The sequence below is a fragment of the Colias eurytheme genome, chromosome 28 (assembly GCF_061535395.1).
Source record: "Colias eurytheme isolate Ceu_HAF_F1 chromosome 28, ilColEury1 Martin Lab GWU primary, whole genome shotgun sequence".
NCBI classification, from domain to species: Eukaryota; Metazoa; Arthropoda; class Insecta; order Lepidoptera; family Pieridae; genus Colias; species Colias eurytheme.
Genome location: NC_143007.1, coordinates 2,332,001 through 2,355,493, shown reverse-complemented (window position 1 = coordinate 2,355,493; position 23,493 = coordinate 2,332,001). Strand labels below are relative to the sequence as shown.

General features: G+C 32.2%; 3 protein-coding genes across 4 annotated transcripts in view; 2 read left to right on the top strand and 1 right to left on the bottom strand.

Annotated features, from left to right (window-relative positions):
* Positions 1-3,155, top strand: part of LOC149896501 (uncharacterized) — a 47,060-nt gene extending 43,905 nt beyond the window's left edge. For both annotated transcript variants that reach the window (XM_090117450.1, XM_090117449.1), the window contains exons 4-8: positions 219-337; positions 755-888; positions 1,381-1,875; positions 2,791-2,868; positions 3,060-3,155. In XM_090117450.1, coding sequence (XP_089973576.1) covers positions 219-337; positions 755-888; positions 1,381-1,875; positions 2,791-2,868; positions 3,060-3,102 — 869 coding nt within the window. In that variant the 3' untranslated portion in view covers positions 3,103-3,155. The remainder of the gene's footprint in view (positions 1-218; positions 338-754; positions 889-1,380; positions 1,876-2,790; positions 2,869-3,059) is intronic.
* Positions 3,156-3,193: 38 nt separating this feature from the next.
* On the bottom strand, positions 3,194-4,129 carry LOC149896500 (uncharacterized). Its single transcript, XM_090117428.1, has one exon. It carries the CDS (start codon positions 4,127-4,129, stop codon positions 3,194-3,196), a length of 936 nt encoding a protein of 311 aa, XP_089973554.1.
* A 635-nt stretch (positions 4,130-4,764) lies between these two features.
* LOC149896499 (uncharacterized) lies at positions 4,765-11,123 on the top strand. Its single transcript, XM_090117427.1, has 3 exons — positions 4,765-5,152; positions 5,254-7,330; positions 7,412-11,123. Exons 1-3 carry the CDS (start codon positions 4,765-4,767, stop codon positions 11,121-11,123), a joined length of 6,177 nt encoding a protein of 2,058 aa, XP_089973553.1.
* The last annotated feature ends 12,370 nt before the right edge of the window (positions 11,124-23,493 follow it).

The following is a 23,493-nucleotide window of genomic DNA, read 5'->3' as shown; positions in this document are numbered from 1 at the left end:
TTACTCTTTCACGCAAAAACTACTGAACCGATTACAATGAAATTTAGCACACATATAGAGGGTAACTTGGATTAACACATAGGATAGGTTTTATCCCGGAAATCCCACGGGAACGGGAACTATGCGGGTTTTCCTTTGAAAACGCGGGCGAAGCCGCGGGCGGAAAGCTAGTTTTCAAATAATAAGACCATATTGTTTACAACGTCATCTATATTTAGCTCTAGGAAGAACATCATCGGCAACTAAATTGTTCGAGAAGCTGCGCGCGCGCATCTGTCGAAGCAAGACGCTGTTTCCGCACCCTGAGGAAGGAAATAACCTTAATATTGTCAATTTTGTTAGTAAAATGCTTTATTATATGAATATACGTTGGTCGTAGAAAATGCTCTTAAAATCTCACACTACAGAAAATGTACTGGGTTGACTTTTTTTATTTCTTCTCCACGCATCGCGGTGATATCTTGTAATCTAAAATATTCATTTAATTACCAATCACAGGGCATTCCATTATATATAATTTAATATTTTTAATACCTACAATATTACTGTTCTCTATTACATAAAGTTTTACTATATAAACAATTGTGATCCGTAACTTATGCTTTCAATTTAACACATTCTTTCCCGCTCAATTGAAATCTAACTGTGTTTGCAATTTTACAGTAGCATATATCTATTTTTATTAATCCATATTCATATATCCATAAATAGCTATTATTTCTAAATACTACTACTATTATATTTCTTGCTAAAGGATCTATCAGCCCAAAGCGAATGTACATCAAAAGCGATGCAAGATCTGCCATCTTGTTGTAGCGCTCTATCCGATGTACAGGAGTCACGCAAGGAGACGTTCTCGTGCCACTTGTGTACCTTTGATGCGGATCGGTTTGTTTATTTATCAACATCTTCTTAATATATATAAATCTCGTGTCACAATGTTTGTCCTCAATGGACTCCTAAACCACTTAACCGATTATAATAAAATTCGCACACCATGTGCAGATCGATCCAACTTGAGAGATAGGATAGTTTAAACATGTAGGTACCACGGGCAAAGCCGGGGCGGACCGCTAGTTATATAAAAAAAAACAAAATGATTGGAAAATGTCGATAACCTAGTCTTGCAAGTAAAGTTGATGGGCAACTATAGTTACTCCAACTGAAGATATTCTAAAAAGCGAGATAGCTTGAATGTGTAAAATGTTTACTTTCTACAGACGTTACATATAACGTAACATTAATTTGACTACTTTCTTTAGATATTGTCAACGCTATCTAATTACATATTAGAAAAAAATCTTTTTGTTATTTCGAGTTGTAAAATACAAGATGTTGTATAAGCATTTAATGTTTATTAATTTTCAATTTTACTTTCAGAATAACAGTTCTCGACCGCCACCTCCTCAATGATCACAAAATCGGCCTCGAAAACCTACTGAAATTGGTAATGGCCAAAACAAAAGACGGTCTTTCTGATGAAAAACCGGCGCAAATGTACGGCATTCGACAACCGTATTACAGACCGCCAGACGATATTATAGAAAATGGAGAATTTATCATAGAAACTGTGACGCCAAAGATTAAAATACTCAAACATGCGGCAACTAACACAGATCTTAAATACACAGACATACCAGATTTGACAGACAATTGTAAAGTTATTTCTCGAGAAATAGAAAAGCTGTTTGAAGTGCCAATAGAGAAATGTGATAAAGATGCTTTTTTTAGTAAAATGCAGAATTTAAATGAGTGTATGTGTAAATTCGTGGATTCGTCGAATACGCTCAAGCGGGTGTTGACGAAGGAATTCGTGCAAAAGAAGAATTTGGATCGCACGAATAATGAACCGTTCTTTGAATTGGGTTTGGGAGAGTGAGTTATGTTAAACTAAACTAATTAATCTAAAATAGTTTGATAATAATTTGTAGGGTAATGACATTTGTTAGTTATAGAAGGTAAAAACTAGAAAGGGTCGAGATATACTATCACTACATAGTATAAAACAAAGTCGCTTTCTCTGTCCCTATTTCCCTATGTCCCTTTGTATGCTTAAATCTTTAAAACTACGCTACGGATTTTCATGCGGTTTTTTTTTAATAGATAGAGTGATTCAAGAGGAAGGTTTTAGTATATAATTTATTAGGTTTTAGACAAAGCGGGCGAAGCCGCGGGTGGTAAGCTAGTTTCTTATACATAATACACTACGTAGGAAAACAATTTTAACAATATTTTTCTTGCTAAGTAGAATTTTAGCTCAACTTACCCTTTACGTTATCTTTTGTATTTTAAGTACAAAGTTGTTTTTGTCACTGTATGATAAACCTATCCTATATTACTCGTGGATAATGTAGCTTTTGAATGGTGAAAGAATTTTTAAAATCGGTCCAGTAGTTTATGAGCCTATTCATTACGATCAAACAAACAAAGTTTTCCTCTTTATAATATTACTAGCGGTCCGCCCCGGCTTCGCCCGTGGTACATATTTACGTTTTCTCTACATAAAAACCATCCTCGTACTTCAAGGAATATAATAAAAAAAGAAATATCGAAATCGGTTCAGCCGTTCTCGAGTTATGCGCTTACCAACACATTTTGCGATTCATTTTTATATATAAGATTATATAGTGTAGATAAAATATGACCCGTGCCTTCTTTCTTTTTAGTACTTGCAACACCTCAAGTTATGGACTATCATGTTCAAAAATCTTATTTTTTCGACAGAATATTGAATCTGACTATTTAAAAGGCAATAACATTATTATTATTAAATTTATATTTTCATTTCAGTCGAGAGTCGCCGAGAGATTGGGAGAGAGCTCACAGTGAAAAACTGGAGAGAAATAGAAGCAAGCATCCTGAAACTAGGTAAGGAAATTTATTGCAATGAGCCAGATTTTCTTTCGCCCCCTAATTTTTAATGTGTCGTAAATATTAGAACTTTTCTCGTTAAAAAGGTTAACTTAGTTCTATAACTTCATGAAATTATTTTATACTTTTTTGTCATAAAACTTTTTAAATAATTGTATTTTTAATAACGTTTCTTTTTTTATTTCCAGGAGCGATAGACTGAAATTATCTTCAGATAGTTTTTACTTTTGATAGACGTTTAATATTTTTAGCAATAACTGTATTTAAATAAAGACATATGAATATTAACGTGTTTTAATGTAAAATAGAAACATTAAAAATATCAAATTCGTTCACGCATCTCAAGTTTGTGCAATCTACAATGTTCACAAATTCCAGATTTATAATGTTGGTAATGGTAACACATGTACATACATTCAGCGCACTTTTCGAATTTGCAACATCGTTCTATTTTGTTTCTTTTTGTGTTCATTTTCAATCCAGAATCTCCACTTGACATTTCATATTCTTGGTTTATTTTTCTATCTTTATAGTGTATTTTTGTATCTGCTTCTTCATAGTTTTCAGTTTTTACAACTGGCAAAATACGTGGGCCACTACGAATCAACGGTCTATTGGAATCACTACGATCGTCCAATTTACGTACTGTAGCAAACATTCTATTGACTTCTTCTATCGCATCTTTGGATTTGGTCTTTTCCTTCAGAGAGTGTTTCAGTTCTTCCAATTTCATTTGTGGTATTGATGATGATTTATGTTTACACAATGATATCTTCTTTTCAACTTGCGGTTCATAATTTAAGATTGTGAACTTCTCACCGTTTACTCTATTCGTACCTTCGATTGAATAATGAAATGTTTCACTGATCGATAAATTAGTTTTTCTAATAAGTTTAACTGGATTCGTATTAACACTTGCATCTTTGGTTGTTTTGGCTTTAGCATCAAAACTCTTTTTAGCTTGAAACGCGTTTAAAACTTCGTTCAGTAAAGTAATGCTGTGTGGAATATCTGTCTGTGATGTTTGTACGTTCTTTGTTTTAAATTTATCACAATTATCTGCTTTTGTAGTATCGGAATGATTAATATATAGTGGTACTCCACATTGACAAATAGGACACGATTTGGCAACATGTTTATTGATTTCGTCGTTTCTTAATATATTTGCTGGTCTTTGGTTCAAGCAAATGGAACATATGAATCTGTTTTGAGCAGAAATATCAGATCTCAGGTGTGTCTTCATGTTTTCGTGATTCATCTTTGTGTTCTCTTTCTTTGTTTGTTTGTAATATGTTATATCTATGTTTATTCTTCGGTAACAATCTCTTGATTTCATAAAGAATGTGGGGCCTGAAATAATATTTAATTAGTTATTTACTTAAGAAATATTTATGAGTATAATGGTAATGGATCCCTACCGGCCATTGATGCCCATTTTATAACTTACCATATGTATATTTCAATGAATAATGTACTATTTTACTGTAACTGTACTAAGAAAATATTTAAACACAATATAAAAATTCACAAGTATAAAAAGGTACATAATAATGAAGTAGATCTTGAAGTAGATATATGCCAATGTCATATAAAAGACGATACACATAGTGCGTCAAAACGAAATATTGTAAAAGGTATTTTTTCTACTCTAATATGCTTTAAGAATATAATTTTTGAAAAACTGAATATATTTTAATAAAATTTTATCAAATCCACAGGAAACCTAATTCGTAAACACAGGTACTGCTGCTGAAAACAAAGAAGGAAATCACGTCATTTTTGAAAGCAGTCAAAGAAAACATAGAAAAATTCTAGTTTAAACAAATATGTTGCTTGTTTCGTAGAAAGCACAAAAAAATGCGCACAAATAGAAATTATGATAAATAAGAAGAAATGAAAAATAGTAAAGGTGTTTATGTTACAAAGAAGGATTTGAAAGATTACAATCGAAATTACGAGCTATATTCTAGTAAGATTATAAGGGGAGAGGAAGATTTTAGTGAAGACTATGAGGTATACAAAGATTTCTCATGTCAATACAACAGCAAAAGGGACAATATTATTTGCACATGCAAGAAGGCCAATCACAGAAGCCTCAGATACTATACGTCCCCTCGTCAGATCTACAGAACGCAAGAGAGGTATCCTGGTTGGAAGAGCTTCACTGAAATTGGCGTAGGTAGTATCAAGACGTTACCGAAGCGTAGAACAAGAAGAATTTACTTGCCAGAAACAGACGATAGAGGTGTTGGCAATTCGGATTATTCTCTATTATTTGAACGTAAGTTAATTCTCATTTAAACCTATTATAATTGATGTTACGAAAAAGTTAATATAAATTAAATAGTTATAACATTTTCAATTTATATGTTATTTTTTCAGAAAAGAAACGTCGCAACGAAACAAGCTATTATGATCAAAAAAGAACGTCATCTAAATGCGTTGGGGGTATTATAGAAACACATACCGCATCTCTAATAAGCAAAAAATTGTCACCGATTGTTCAAACAATATCCTGCGCAACAAGCCCAATAGATTTAGTTATTGCATCAAAACAACTAGTGAAAAGTACTGATACTTATAAAGTCAATAAAAATATTGTAGCGCAAATTGAATATAGCTTAACAAGAGATAGTATAATTAATCAAACAGTTAAAGCGGAAAAGGAGTCTAAAAGAGATATGCTAGAAGAAGCAGATAGAATTGAAGTAAAGCCGAAATCTGTACAAAAAACAAGATTAAAAACCGTTGAAACTTGCACAGATAAGATGGAAAAGGACTTTTCCTCGGATTCTCTAGTACAACATGTTCACAATTTAGAAAACCCAAGTATTGATAAACAGATTAGAGCTTCAATAGATCCAATGGAAAATAAATTAGAGAGGGAATACAGGAAAATGTTTGCAACCAAAGAAGAAAATTCATCAACTCAGCAAAGTATAGATAAGCCAGTTTCAGATTTGAAAAGTGCTTCAGTTTTGCGACGGCGTTTTGAAGCTCTAAGAAGAGGATTGGCTAAAAAAGAAGATTCCAAGAAAGAAATCGTTACTAAAAAGAATTCCAGTCAAAGGAGTGTTCATAGTCGCAAAGACGTTTCAATAGCTTCAGATCCACCGTCATTGGAACCAAAGTCCTATTCTAACACAAAGATTTACAGTCCATACACGTCATTTACCAATCCCTACAAATATGTTAATAGTACTGTTGTGTCGAAAAAAAGATCTTCAAGTAAAAAACAAGATATAAGCTCAAACTGGTCTACTGATGTCGTAGATAGCGACTGCCAAGGCGTCAAAGGTATGTTCAAGCTGTGGGGAAAGAAGTTTAATTTTGAGGATGATACATATAAGAAACCAAGTCCAGAAACATCAGTATACGCTTCAAGGAAACCTGAAAAGAAAATTGAAAAAGGATCGCCAACGAAAGTTGTAGAGGAGAAAAAATGTGGAAAGAAATTTTTCTTCTTTAGAAAACGTAGTAAAGATAAAGCTAAACAGGTTTTTAAAACTAAAAAAGGCGTAACAGCTGGCCGCTGTGAGGTTGAAGACGGGTTAACAATTAAAATAGGTGCAAAAGAATATCCGACTGAAATAATACAAGATTCCAATATTGATAGCAATTTGGAAGAGGATTACGATAATATTTTGAAAAAACCGTGGCTTCGTACTTTCCTATCAAGTAAAGTTGATTCAAGGAGAAGCGTACAAATAAGATGGAATAACAATATGTATGCTACTAGTAGTAGTACAATATTCGAACTTTTGGACTGTGTTTATAAAAATACTGGACTCGTAATTCGATCCAAAAGTGATGTCACGACAGGAGAATCATCTAACTATTATTCACGTCATAAACATGGACCAAAATTTATGCAAAGAAACATTGAAGCATGGATGATTCCTACAACTATCTATCCTAAATATCAACCAGTAGATATAATAAAGACTAACGTAAGGAAAGATAAGACACGAAACATCCAAGTAACTTATTCTGATAGAAAATGGTGTATTGACAGATCTCAGCGCGGAAACAAATTAGAATTAGTCCTACATTCCAAGAACTTTATAAAAACAGGGAAACACAAAAGTTCAGAGTACATTTTAATTGATATACCAAAAGGTTACTTTGCAGAATCGTTGACACTAAATAATGTTCGATCAAGCGACGAGGAAGTTTATAAAATCACAGATTACGAATCACCTAATTCGAACACGAATTATTATCAGCGTAATAAAGATAATTTTGATATGGGTGATCATGTTCATAACGGTGCTCAGGTTGAACTTAGCGTCAAAGATATGAATGTTAAATCTACAATCATTGAATCTTTGAAAAAGACTCCACCATTATGTAGAGATGTTACTATACAGGGAAGCCAAGTATACATTCCTAAACTTTGCGATGTTATTGGTGTTGGTATTATAACTCAAAGAGATATCCGAGACATAAAAAAACCAATGTGAGTAAATTATATCCTTACTTCATTAAAATTTCTGTCTACCTAAATTATAACAAGTGTAAATTATACATTTTATTTCAGATTGAAAATGCGAGATGACATGACGGATTCAGAATCAGTACCTAAACTTTTACCTCAAAAGAAATGCGAGCTTGCTGAGCGCTATCTCCAAGACTATTATCGTCATTGGATTCCATTAGGTATCGATCTATTCTCGTGGTGCATCAGCGATACTAACTTAAGATGCTCCTCCGAATATGCTTCAAGAACTACTTTGAATAATCAAGGAGACGTATCCAAATCCTGCCCAAATATTTTTGAAGATTTCCAAACATCAAATATAGTGTCATCGTGCAATACTTCATCTTGTAGCAATTGTTATCCTTTCGAGGAAGGAAAGAAACATGATAAATCAAAAAAAGAAAAAAGTTTACTTGATAAGCTTTTTAATAAGTCTTTAACGACAGAAGCCATACGAGTATCGCCTAAAGATTCTCTAGAAGTTTTTAGGAAACGAAGGATGTATGCGTGTGGAAACAGGTCTAACTGGAACACTTGTACTCAGCCTTATTCTGTACCAAGTTGCGAAGATAGTTGTGCACAACCTTATATGAGCGATAGCTATAAATATTTGGGAAAAACTAAAAAGTCGTCTAAGAAACATGTGTCGATACCTGACTGCGAAACAATGGATTGTAAGCAGCAGTCCTGCGTAAAGGTGACCATGTCTGGATGTGAGACGTGCAAGAAATCGTCAGTATGTCAACCGCCACAATGCAGGACTCTATCGGTTGTTCTATCTCCCCCTCCTTGTCAGACACCTCCAGAAATACCTCCAGAAAAGCCTCCAAAACCCTCTTCTCATAATATTCAATCACGTAAAGATTCCCCACGCACATCACCAACTTGCTTACATTCATCATGTAAATCGCCGCATTGTGTTCATTCTCCTCCATGTGATAAGTGTGCACGCACTTCGTCCAAATCATGCAAACCTTTGCCACACAAGCTCACGCCTTGTACGTCACCGCCATGCGTGCCATCTTCCAAAAAAACTTCGTCAACTAATACACCACATACACAACTACCATGTAAAAATAATAAATGTTGCTCTCCGCATTGTGTTTCACCAGCAGTAAAATCACCTTCACATACGCTACCATGTAAAACTCCGTCTAGTTCACAATCGACATGTGGATCACCAACACGTAGATCTACCCCACGCCAGACACCACCTCGCAAATCTCCTTCTTGTCAATCTTTATTAAACGCACCTCCATGTAGGCGTCATTGCTGTCATTGTTCCCACCCAACATCGCCGTCAAATACTCCTACATGTAAATCTCGTCCTATATCCTCACCAAAACGTACCACTAAAAATTCTGCTGGAAGCCTTCAACGTCTTTTACCTGGCAAGTGTAGTCCATGTACGAAATCTAGAGCACAAAGTCCATGTAAATGTTGCAGTCAAAATAGTAGGTGCTGTAGTGTAAGTTCTATTCAAAAATCTGGTATAAAATTACAAATGGCACCGCTACCAAACCCCCCCGCAAAGTGTAATAAGAACTGTCCATCCAATCCGATACCAAAGAAAAAAGAAAAAGAATGCTCACCGAATTGTGCCAATAGACGGAAGCTTAAAACGATGCAAACACCTCGTGCACCACCACCAACTTTAAAAGGTCCACAAAGTCCTTCGGAGTCTATCGCAGATAAGTTTTTAAAGCTATATGCATCCAAGAAAAGAGTATGTTCTGACCAATGTTCATCTGGTAGTACAAACTTAATTCCTAATACAATTAGATTAAGTTCTAATGAAAATATCACAATAAACTTGAAAAAGCCAACACCCAGTACAGAGGAAATAAGAGAGAGCTTAAATATTAAAGTGCAAGATGAAGACGGGCGTACGTTGTACGAAAGGGTAGATTATCACAAGGATCCAAATAAGAATGAAGCGGGCACTTGCCCAGATAGCACACTAATTAAAAAACTGTATAGGGATTCCCACATTCACAGAGTATCAACAACAACATGCGTCAACGAACCCGTTAATAATAAAAATTCAGAAAATACACGGAGTTGCTCTAGTTTGGGTAACATTATTGAAATAAACTTTACTTTGAAATTCAAACATGGCGACAAAACAGATGAAATTAATATTAGCAATTCCGGCCACACGCCTAAAGAAGAACAAGCTACTGATGCTCGAATGGATACGCTTACAGACGTTTATCGAGTTGATGATAAGCAAAAGAAATCTGTTGATAATACAAATACTGAAAAGAACGATGTGAATATATCAATATTTATAAAGAATTGTAAACAGAACGAAGTAAAGAAACCAAAGAAGCAGGTTCACGTATCCAGTTCAACAAAACAATCTGACGAATTTACGAAGAAGATATCACAAAAGTTTCATACAGTCGCAACCGACTATAGTGAATTTAATCTGGATAATCAAGCTTTCTCCCTCCACACTATAAATACCGATATAAACAGTTCGGTGAAAATAACAAAAAGTAATAATGAAAGCACGCCATTATTAAAAGCTGAAGAGTTTCTTTTAACTGCTTCTCAAAGTAGCGCAGAGCACACTTTTACAGAAAACACAATAAGTTCTATCAAAAATGATATAGACTATGAAAATAAAACGGACGTCAGTGAGAAATACAGCAAAGACGATAGCTTTAAAAACGTAATGGAATCTAACACGGATAAATCAGAAACTGGTGTCTCGTTAACAGATGATGACAAATATGTACAAAATATTCCCAATAAAGAACAACTTTTTAGAGACATGAAGAAATTACGAAGCAGGAAAGAGAAAAAGGAGATGCTAAAAAAGTTATTCGAAAACGCTGCATCGGTTGAGAAAACTAAAGAAGCTGTTAAAACCGTACGCGAAATGTTACATGCTATTCTGACATCAGACAGTAGTGGACAGGAAGACCATTCTGATACGGGCAATGATTTACTAAAAGAACTTACACACGGATCTTTGAATAAAAACTATTATAGAGATACAGACAGTATGAACAATTACTACAATGTGGACAGTGTTATTTCAGAAGAGAAAGTTTACACTGATAACGATGAAGAACCTATTTACCCTACAATGCTAAATAGTAATGTATGTAGTGACGTCGATGAAAAAGTTGAAAATCCCCGTATATGTATGTGCAACGCTATGGCTGCAAAACTAAATATAAAAACACTAGAACCAAACGCATGTTGCTGCCGAAAACGAGATCAAAAGGACGAACAAGTACATTGTGAACTTATAAAAGACAGCGTAGGAAACATTAAAAAGAATTGCGTTGGCATGCAAACTCATGATTGTAGAAACAGCATCAAACATACAGTTATAGCTACGAACGTTTCTACTATAGTACAAATTAGTTCTAAAGATAAAAAAGAAAGGGAAGCTCCTGTAGCAAAAATAGCGCCAAGATCGATTCAAACTTGCATGATGCAAGAGTTAAGTAAACGAACTTTAGTCCATATTGATCAAGATGACAAAGTTGTTGTTTTAAACAAAACGTCTAATAAAATTGTAAAGAATAGCAAGAAATATGAAGCAGATGCACTAGCAAATGTTTTACAATCGAATGAAACGAAAAAAGCAGTATTGGAGATATACGCTGAGAAAATACTGTCTAGTGAAGGGACACATATCGTTGCAAGACTACCGAAGTACGTTATTAGTAGAGAGAGTAAAATTTATGAAGTTATCGAAGTCAGTCGGGATAAAGTTTGTAAGAAAAACACTGTTACTATGAAAATTGGATAGCTTTTCATATTGTTTATTTTGTATTGTGTTGTACATAATATACAGTTTACATAACTTACTATGTTTGCTTTTTATGTTTTTAAAATAAATTATTTTATGTTTGTTCGAGTTATTGTTTCATTTCCTTGTTAGTGACGTTAGTGGATGTATAAAACCTTTTAGTATGAAACAAATGTATGTTTATGAACTATATATTTTCTAATTACTAGTTTTTGCCCACGGCTTTGCTCGCAGTCAAATTGAAATGTAAAATGCTAATCTGATTTCCAAACCATTCTCGAATTCACCCGAAGACACCAAAAATTTCATTAAAAACGGTCCAGCCGTTTAGGTGAGGGTTCGTGACAAACACACGCACAGTAGAAATGTATATGTATAAAGGATAATATATTAACGATAATAAAGGATAATTAACAACGCCATCTAGTGTCACGTGTCTATTTATATGAACATTCTCTATATATTTTTCTTGGAAACGAACCCTGTCCTGTGTTGAAATTATTAGTATACTAGTGGTCCGCCCCGGCTTCGCCCGTGGTACATATTTCGCAATAAAAGGTAGCCTATGTCCTTTCTCGGGTATCAAAATATCTCCATACCAAATTTCATGCAAATTGGTTCAGTAGTTTAGGCGTGATTGAGTAACAGACAGACAGACAGAGTTACTTTCGCATTTATAATATTAGGTAGTATGGATTATTTATAGAGTTTGCAGTTTGTGATAATCTAAAATTAATTAACTATACTTTATATAGAATTAAAAAGCCTTAAACTATATTATACTAGCATCATAAGCATATTTTAGAATATACTAGCTGCACCCCGCGACTATCCCGCGTGGCTCAGCCCCCGTAGTCAAGTGGCTTTCAGTTAGCGTAGCGTTCAATAGAATAGACTACGAATGTACTTGTATTGTACACTCATACTCATCACTTGACTAGAGGGGCTGTTGGTGTTAGCGTGATGATATACCTATTACCTATAATCAATAGCCTTCCTTGATAAATGGGCTATCTAACACCGAAACAATTTTTCAAATCGGACCAGTAGTTCCTGAGATTAGCGCGTTCAAATAAAACAAACAAACTCTTCAGCTTCATAATATTAGTTTTCAGCGATCAGCGACCCCCTTTTCATATAAAATTATAGTCTATTGCACAGACGATAAAGTCAGAGATAACGTAAATATTATCAAACAGCGCAAAATCTTTTTTAAATCGGTTCAGTAGAGATATTAGCGCATTCAAACAAACAAAAAAATCTGCTTTATTATTTGTACAGAACTTAGAAAGTACGAGGTAAGAAAAATATCATAGGATGAGAAATAAAACGCAAGTGTGTAATTTATTATTTATTTATTAATAAATTATAAAAGTACAAAATTAAAACCACATGATTTTTGTGATAAAACCGCTTTAATTTTCAGCTAATACATTTTACTAGAGATCACCGTTATTAACTAACCACCTCCTAACCTGCCAAAAATAAATAATTATTACTACCAACGACAAACTTTAAACCATAGATTGAGCGCATTTGTTTAAACCATTGCCATAAAATATATAGTTGTAAAAGACAGATTCGTCCGTAGTACATAATACGGTAAATAATATAAAATATAAAATAATAAGATAAAATATTATAGTATCTTCACCGTGTGTGACGCGCTTAACGCTTTAGCGTGATGATAAATAGCCTTCCTCGATAAATGGACTATCTAACACCGAAAGCAAAAAAAAAGGAAAAATCAAATCGGACCAGAAGTTCTGGTCATAATATATTGTAAATCATCATATAGTGATGCGACTACTTTTTAGATTAATGTTTACTTTAGTTTATAAGAATCCTGTTTTTTGTAAGGAGTAATATCATCATATAAATATAATGAACTTCAATGAAGAGTTCAATTTAGTTTTTTAGACTGCGTTTTGACGAAATTTACTATTACTATACATTTCCCTCCATGCATATTTTAAACTAAGGTCTAAGATCCTATATTATACTATCAACACTATTCCAATTACCAGAAATAAGTAAAAAAAAATAATATCCTTGCCCATATTTGTTTCTAGATAAACTAGACTTCTTGAAGACATTAGAAATGCGTATGGTTAAAATGTGATTTAAATCAAGGCGATTGTTTTATAAGTGTGAAGTCCCGTTTCCTAGCAGTAAGAGTAAGGGGAGTAAGGGAGTAAGGCTAAGGGGCAGATGCATCTGTTTCACTGATCGATTTTCTTGAGGGACAAGTAGGTGATCAGCCGTCTGTGTCCTGCCAGACAGAGACATTTTTTCGTCTCCACCGGGAATCGAACCCAGGACACCTCGGTTCGACACTCACGCGTCAACAACTGTACCAAGGAGGCGGTCATCGTTTTATAAGAAATAAATGTTAATGTTACTTTGTAATAATTATGTTGTTTTATTAGTTCTTTACTTGCTTATAAAATTCTATCCTTTCTTATTAGAACCTTTCATATTATATAATTAATTGACAACTCTTCTGAATTAAAATTAATTGTTATTTTATATTCTAAACTCACTTCAAACTTAAATACTTAAACAATACTCAAACTTGAGTAAAGAAAAGTATTCGCATAGTCACACTCCTTTTATGTGATATGGCATTTTTAATTAATTTATTTTTATTTTAAACTAGCGGTCCGCCCCGGCTTCGCCCGTGGTAACGTAACGGCACCAGTCTTGTACAGATTAAGGAAAAAATTGAAGTTTTTTGCAAATTTCTCGTAGGTTTTTTAACTTTATTGGATATTGTTTAGTTATACCTTTAGTTCAATGTTAGTTTAACGTAACCAATGTTAGAAAAAAGATTACAATGCATAAATAAAGAAGTTATCTATAGGGTCAACCGGGGCAAATGCAACTATGGGGCTATGGCAACTAGTTATCATAACTAATTTATTAGAGTTGTTGTAATAAATCGCCACCTATGATTCAATAGCTCAACGACTAATAAATCTTACAAGTAATAGATGGTGCCCCTACGATGAAAACTATTTGATTGATAGGCCATTGTGTCAAACCGCTATTTTGAAGTTGGTGTGCGTAAAAATAGGTGTCGAGTTTTGCAGACAAAAAAATTGTTTAGGAGTGATTTTTTGCAGGTGTTTTTGATTGGACACGATTATCACAAGCCGTTAAGCATATTTCATTTATATTTTTAGTGCGTTAGTTGACTCTATTTTGTGTTATTGATGCAGTTACAATTGCCTCATGAAAATTTCACTGTGGGGTTATTGCAACTGTGAGGTTAGTTACAATAGCCCCTTATATTTTTGTATGAAACTAAAAACACTAGTGATGTGACAGTGTCGATATTTTTATTATGTATCCTTCTTGGTAGTCAAAATATATTTTCTTTATGATTAATTAAAGAAGAACCATCGATTATTTCTTCGATATTATACCCAGAGACGGGTTCATAAGTAAAATTCAAATTAGATAAAGCGTGGTTAAAGAATATAAGTAACTAAAAACGATAGGTAGGATAGTTCTGTGATTGTTCAAGTAATTTTTAGTAAACGGTTGATTAACTAATAAACGTATTTTGTTTGGTTTACGTTTTTAACAATATTTAACACAAAGAATATTATTTGTTCTGACCAAAAACTAAAATTGACTTAGTAGGTAGTACACTGTTATTTTTTTTTTGTTGCGATTTAAAGTGGTAAATCAAAGTAGGTACATGAGTTTTTCCTCTAAATAATGCGGCGCCATCTACGATCGCAACGTTATTGTATAGATAACGTTATTGTATATATATATAGAATAATAAAAATATATCGATGAATAAGTTTTTTGCATTCCCCACACTAATTCTCTAACAAATAGTTGCATTTGCCCCACAATCAGAAAAATAAGATTTTTCCTGAAAACTCGTTCTTGCTACACGGTAATCCAGTTCAAAATCCTATGAATAACATGAAATCTCATAAATATATTCTATATTCGTTGTTTTATATGAAATAGAAGAAGAGCTATGGCAGTTAGTTGCATTTACCCCCGACTAGGGGTTAATGTAACTTTTTCTACCAATTTTAGGAAATATTCTCACTACCAGTTATTTATAAGACTACTGTATTGCTTGATTGGTTGAAAATAATCTTGAATAAATACAAAAATCACTAAATGGGTCAAATAAATGACCAAATATAAAAGGAGATAACTGCAACCGATCAAACTTGAAACTTGTTATTTTTTAGTTGCATTTGCCCCGGTTGACCCTAAATTAAAAAACCACTTTTTTGCACCAGTGTTGGACAGTGAAAAATCTAATGATGGACACCCAGTTTTGGACAACATCCAGTTATGAACACCCATTTATGGACTGTACCTAATGTTGTTTCTCCAGTTATTTACACTTGAAGAAGACTTATAGTTAGCAATAGAATCTTGAAAATGATGATTGGAATACAATAAATCGGGGATGCATTTATGAAAAATAGTACTTAATAATTATTTTGCATACTTATAATATTTAAAACAGTTTTAATTTCCATTTTCTAGGCCAAAATTGGACAAATGCATCGTTAAATACGAGTCATGTCCGTTAAGAAACACCAATATTGTTTTTTGTTCTCAATAAGTCAGGGATGAAAAATATAACTAAAAAAGTACTGCCATTCCATCCATTTTGGGACTTATTCTTCTTCGTTATATCACTCTAGTCAGAGCGAACGTGGTCAACATGAGGTTTGGGGGGGGTAGATGTTACCCGCTTCACGATGTTCCACCATATCTCTCTGTTTCCTGGCATTCCGCTACACTCGTGAAGTGAATCGCCAATCTGAATCCGCCAGCAGCCTTAATCTGATCGGTCCATCGATATGGATTCCAAATTGTAGCACCCTCGTGCTACAATGGATTCCAAATTGTAGCACGAGGCAAAAAGCTTTTTTTAAACTGTTGTCAAGATTGTGTGGATGAAATTTAAGCATGTATGCTATATGGTGGTGGAATTTAGCAGCAGACAGCGATCCAAACAGTTCATCAGAGAACTCTCTATGATAGATGCGTTACAATACGCATAAGTATGCGACTTCTCTACGCAATGATAGAGAATGAAGCCGAGAACGAGTCGCACAGCACATAATGACCCATTGTTCTAAAATATATTCTTCATGTTTAGATAGATATTATGTTGTTGGACCCATTAGTGTAATGTTAACAAAAAATATCAATGTCCATTATAGGAACCAAAGCAAATCCAGTCATGGACAATTGTTGTACAATATTGGAACCCTTTGTTTGAAATGGTCGTGATAGGTATATTATTAATCAGAAAGAAAAGACAATACAGAGAAGCGCATGTAAATAATAACTTTAAAAAAAGTTTATTTTCGACATATGTCCATAAATGGATATATCCATAGAATTAAATCCAGTTATGGACACTGAAGAATTTTATTTAAACAACATAACCTATCATGATACTAAATCGTGTAATATTTCGTACACTTAACTACTATAAATAAAAGTAATATCAAATTTTGCTGACATTTATACAAAAATTCTTATAACTAAAATTGTGTCCTCACTTCCTTAAGGATTTCCTTAGTAAAAATGGATTTCTTCGAAACGAGTCGCAGCAACTAAACATAACGTTCTGCCATCTTCAAACATTTTGGCCGAATAAGATGAAGTGTCGTATTCTGATAGCTTATGAACCAAACTTTTATTTTAAGTATTGCCAAATTATATAACGTTAATTTTGGCCTTAATATTTAAATTTAATATTTATTTTGTCCATTACTGGATGCTTGTCCACCACTGGTGCCGTTACCTTACATATTTACGTTTTCTCTACATAAAAACCATCCTCGTATTTCAAGGAATATAATAAAAAAAGAATTATCGAAATCGGTTCAGCCGTTCTCAAGTTATGCGCTTACCAACACATTTTGCGATTCATTTTTATATATAAGACTAGGGGTCCGCCCCGGCTTCGCCCGTGATACATGTTTCTCTCCATAAGAACCATCCTCGTACTTCAAGGAATATAATAAAAAAAGAATTATCGAAATCGGTTCAGCCGTTCTCGAGTTATGCGCTTACCAACACATTTTGCGATTCAATTTTATATTATAGATTTGACTGTTTTATAGTTACATTGATAATATTTTAAATAAATAATAGTTAGCTACATATTTCACTTAATATATAAAAGTTACGATTGGTGAGATTTTTACGAGAATGCATTCTAATTTCTAATTTAAATCCTAATTTTCATTAATAAAATATAATGAACTATCTACCAGCGAGAGCCCTATCAAAATCAGTCCAGCCAATTTGATGATTAGCCGGAACAAACAATAAATCATTGAAATTGGAACTATATTTATATTTAAACATATAATTTGGTAATTCGGAATTTATAACAAGCCTTTCACATGAAGATTTTTTTAACATGTTCATGACAAAACTGTCAGCTTTGTCAGACAGTTAATTTTTGCACCTTATTTTGTCATTCCTTACATTTTTTATTTTTATCTTTGGCATTACTAACAAATTCGTCGCCATCGTTGCTTATAATCGAGTCTGAAAAAAAAACAAAATAAAGATTTAAAACAATGTTACTAAATTAATATTGTGTCATTATTTTTAAACTAAAGTATATGTAAATTGCGAGTAATTTCCACTGAGCGGCTTTTGTAAGTCGCAACTCGATGTTTAATGTCTTTCATGAATAAATGTGCTACCAACACTAACAAATTTTCAATTCGAATAGTTCCTGAGATAAGACCGTTCAGACAAAGTTTTCAGTTTTTAACATACTAGCTGCGCCCTGCGGTTTCACCCACTTGGCTCCGCTTCTGTTGGTCTTAGCGTGATGATATATAGCCTATAGCCTTCCTCGATAAATGGGCTATCCAACACCGAAATAATTTTTCAAATCGGACCAGTAGTTCTTGAGATTAGCACGTTCAAACAAACTCTTCATATTAGTATAGATTGGTATGTATATTGCATAGTAAGCGATATTTAACTAAACACTAAATAGTATCATTTAAGTATTATGTAGATCTAATTCTAATAGTGCGAAACAAAACAATGTTAGTATTGGCAACACTTACCCATCACCAGATGAACACAAGTGCATATGTGCAGGTAAATAGTGCTGTGAGCTACATTTAGTGTTCTTATTTATGTAAATCTAAGTCGTTTTCTACGAGAATAAAATATATACTTAGTAATTCTACGTAAATATATTTAGAGTATATTTAAAACAATTTATTTATTGAAAACAATATAAAGAACTACACATTTTCGAAAAATTAAGGAACATAGTGACGTTAAATTTTAACTTTAGGGCTTATCCATAGTCTGTTTTGATAAAATCATTTTATATGGAAAATTTTAAATCTCTCCAATTCAAGATAAGTGCTTCTTGTCATTTTCAAATGGATAAGGTATATGAAAATATAATTTAAAAGTTTGTCCACAAATTCCTATAGGCAAAATTGTTTACCAGATTAAAAATATAAAGGTTTATAAGAAAAACACCCAAAATAATTCGAATACACATTTAATCGAAACACCTCGATATACAGATAAGTACGAACTTCTTCTAGCAAACAACAAGATTACAAAACGCTGTACATTATACAATAAATAACAACATTTATCTATACTAGTGGCAATGGCTGGTTTACCCTGTGCTTTTTTTAATATGGCAACTCATAAATCAGTTCTGAAACTTTTTTAATTTAACAAATAAAAAAATGAATTGTCTGTTGTATGTTTAGTATTTCTTTTTCTTTTTTAAAGCTTTGTGGAGTAAAATTATTGATGTTTCTTTGTTCCGACATAAACTAGTAATATGAGATTCTTCGTTAAGGAAATAATTACAAATATAGGTACCTACAAATAATAACGTCTAATTTTTATATAGACAGTAAAAACACAGTGTAAACCAGCCTAACGAAACGTAAATGAAAAGAATGAGTTCCACCTTGAAAGAAAGAGATAGAAGATAGTGTCTCATTCTTTCGCATTACTTTTCGTACTTTGATTAGAGAAAATGGCTTTTTTAATTTCTTGTAAAGAATATTTGAAGCAATTTGGTTTTTGAAGTGAAACTTCTTTAAGCGCGTTGAGAGTAAAATTTCAAGGTCGCGTCATGGTAATACCGTCACGCCATGGAGTGGCGACAATTTTGGTATCTTCTAGTAATCTTGCCAAAGAAGTTTCACTTCTGACACGTGTGCTCGGCACACACGCTCTTTTTTAGTATCTATGCCAGTAGTACAGTCAACATACAAAACACAACTATGTTGTATGATTTTTTTTTATATCATTTTGAACACTGATACTAAAAACAACATTATAAACATTTTGTATCATTAATTCATAGTTTACTGTTGCAAATTTTATTCATATATTATTACTTATCAAACGTTGGACTATCTGCCAACCTGCACTTAACCAGCCTGTACCTTCAAAGGAGGCCCGTGTCCCAGCAGTGGGAACGTATATGAGCTGATGATGATGACGTTGTGTGAAAATGTGATTTTGGAATAAAAGAAGTATTCTCTAAGAAGATTTCTCTAATCAAAGTTATCTTTCGCTTAAACAGTATTTGAACATATACTTCGCATCCATTATTTAGTTAAAATATTTTCAAACACATTACAACCTCAGTTGAGGTTTACAATTCAAAATATTTTTACTAAAAAGAACCCTTAATTCTAAGCACATCACGGTCGATAAATACAGACCCATACATAATTCTGAAATTGTGTAGCCAGCAACAAAAATTCCTAAAAATAGGATTTTTTTTTAGTAGTACTTTAAAAAAATGATAAAAAGAAACACAGCCGATTTGAGCGAATTTTTACTGCGATAAAATAAAAAGCAAGTGTCATAAATTCATAATCATTTGAAATATAAATATCCTAAAAATATATGATATAGAATGAAAAGAAGTATATTGAAGATATAATATGAAATGAAAAGAAGTCATTAATAAAAAAAAATGAGGTTATAATTATTTTTGTTGCTGACTCTACAATTAAAAAGCTTAAATGCGCGATAAATACACATTTGCTTAAATTTAATTAATAATACTTCATTATTTGTACATAATCAAATTAAATTATTAAAGTATAGTACCTGTACCATTAAATAGAGAAAAAACAATTAAAATTATAAATGATTTAAAATTGGAACTTATCATATAATACATTTAAAATCCGTGAAACCTTTTAAACTAAAAAAAATCTAGTCAAATATTTTTAATTGAAATTTAAATTGTTAAACATTAAAGTTTTTTTGAGATATCTAAACACCAGTATTTTTAAATCCTCCAGTAAAATATTATTATTTTACGTATGTATGTATACATATTTTAATACGACTGCATAAAAATTATCATTTGAAGATTATGCATGTATGTATGTTTGTGTTATTACACAAAAAATGCAAATGCTTGAAATAAAGAATTATCTTTTATTAATGGAATAGGCTTGTGTCAAAAAAAAATCGTGCCTTTAATTTTTTGCATTATTTTTAAACATAAAATTGTATACATATTTTTAGTATGTAAGAAAATAATAGTACATATTATAGTAAATGTATTTGCCGCCCTCGCCACAAAGTTATTTTTTAATCGTCTGAATTTTATTTTTCATGGTCGCTCTATATATATGCATTTTTTATTATTTCATTATTTTTATTATTCTGATAATAAAACAATTAATATGAGAGAGACACAATATAGAAATAGAGTAAAGTAAAAAAATCACAGATAAATAGAGACAGTTAAAACTTGTAAAATAAAAACATAGCTTATGTTTTTTAGATGTTTATTTTTTTTCAGATCTAAGTAATTAAGAATTTACTATTACTATTAAACTTAAATTAAATTATAATTCAGCTACTGTCAATTATTCGAGTTTTCATAATATAGTAGTTGCCATATAAAAGAAAACCTAGTTTGAAACTTCGCAATTTCTACCATAATACCGAAAAAAGCTTTTGCTATCAAAGCAGCATTAAAAATATTTTCGAAAAAAAAAAAAAAACACTTGAAATTAATATATAAATTGATCAATAACGAGTACAGTTGCTGATTTGACTAATTGAACATCATTTGATATTAAGTATTGGTAGCGTCATGACGTATGAAAATTTTCTAACATATTTCGGCGGGAAACCTTGAGCCCGAATATAACTTATATGCAGTATAAATAGGTTAAATACATTTTAATTAAAATATTAACTAAATTTCTCTTCAACTTGATGCACTTCGTAGCTCGATATAGAAATATGCGTTGTCTCGGATGTCAAATGTGCAATTTCGACCTGTAAAAGTATTTATCACTGAAATAATTTAGTAAAAGAAACAAATATTTTAAAATAAAAATAAAAAGTTTTAAAAATTTGGAAATTCTTACCTTTATATGACATGGAAGCGAAAAGAATAAAGTTTAATGAGCGGATTTTTTAATTAGTGTTTTTTATATAATATTTTCATGCAATTCAAAGCATCTAAATATATTAATTGCATTTTGATCATGCGCAGTTGTACCAAGTTAAAATGCAATATGCCGAAATATTTGATATTAAATAATCCTAAAGATTTTTCATACTGGCATTCACAATTCACATGTCAAAATTGGGTGGGTAACCATGGTAACCAACTATTTTTTTTATTATAGGTTAAAAACATGCGTAAATGACTCCTATATTGTATTTCAAATGCTTTATTACGTTTAAATCTTAATTAAATAACAACAACAGTTTTATACAATTGCTATACAAAATAACAACGATAAATGTTGCACTCACAAAAAATCTTGGCGGAAATATTATTCGTAAAATATTAATATAGATGTGGCAATAATTGTAAGGGTAACAGGCATGTGACAGACATGAACTAGTGGGGGGCAACTCTGGGGCATTTAATTCTTTCATAACCAAAAAAAAATCCTAAATTGATTATAATGAAGCGCAAAAACTTTGATAACGAGCGTTCATATCCGAAAATAGGATAGTTACCCTACAAGATACAATGCAATCAAATAAATAAAACGATTAGGCTGCATAAAATTCATGACAGATGTCAGACGTTGGGTTGCGTCACTTTGACAGCAAAAATGGCGGAAGAACCATTGCATGGTAATACAATGTTATATTCTGCATCATCATTATTTAAATGCAAAAAAGATGTATGTAATTTTCAATTAAATATAGATCAAGATAAAACAAATAATTTAAATTGTTGTATGTCCTAAACTGCCATGTCACACGCAGTCACAGCGGATTCTAAAAATAGAAGACTATATTGGTCTTTAAACACTCGCACGAAAGCCGATTACACATTAATATCAAACGCTAAATTGCTTCACAAACAACCTTTATGATTTATCGACTGTAAACACTAAGCTATCAACAGTAACTTTTTTATATTGGCAACATCGATACATAATGTCAAGAGGGCGCTAGTAACAACTAGATTGAACCAAAACTGGAAACTGCTTAAAATTGGACTTTGACCCCAATAAAATATGTATTAAGAATTCAAAACTTTTCCATTTATCAAAAGACAAATCAAGACATTCTATAGCGCTAATTTGAAAACAGATAATTTCTATACTGAATCTACTTCTTGAATTCCGACATAGTTTCTGTGAAACATCAAAATAATGATCTCGTAAATAGAATCGTCAAGAACGGGACCTCATTGCAAGTATTATTAAAATAACATTTAAACATAACAAAAAATCTCCATTTATGACTTAAGACGACAAGAATTACCCTGGTAAATAATAATTAAACTTGTGAATATGTTTTTGAAAACCAACCCTTAGTAATTGTTTTCATTCAAGACATTACCACACAGATGCATTCAAATTCTCTACATAAAGAAAACGCAAAAACCATCTAGCATTTTAAACGAAATCAAAGCCTATACGTTAAGGATATGTTAACTAACGCTCTCTTAGTTTACAAGTACATACAAATATCTAAATACATCAAATTTGTACTATGCAAAATGAACTTTTAATATTATACAAGTTTACAACAATTATTGCTAAAAATGGGCGTGTGCTATGACATGTTTTATTCGAATAAAGACATTTATACGTTGCAAGGAATGGCAATTTTAATTCAACGTATCCAATATTATTGGAATTTTTACTTGTAAAAACTTACTTGTATTATTGGACCAATACAAGTAAATTTTTCCTTTTGAAGGTTTGGAACCCTAAAAAAGTAGAATCTCTGGGAATGTATACGAAATGTGGCTAATTAGCAACCATTTACTTCCGTCTCGTTCTCACTTAGTATAGTTGAATCATGCTATCTCACTTTGACATCTAATCGTGTGTGCGTTAGTGTGAAACGT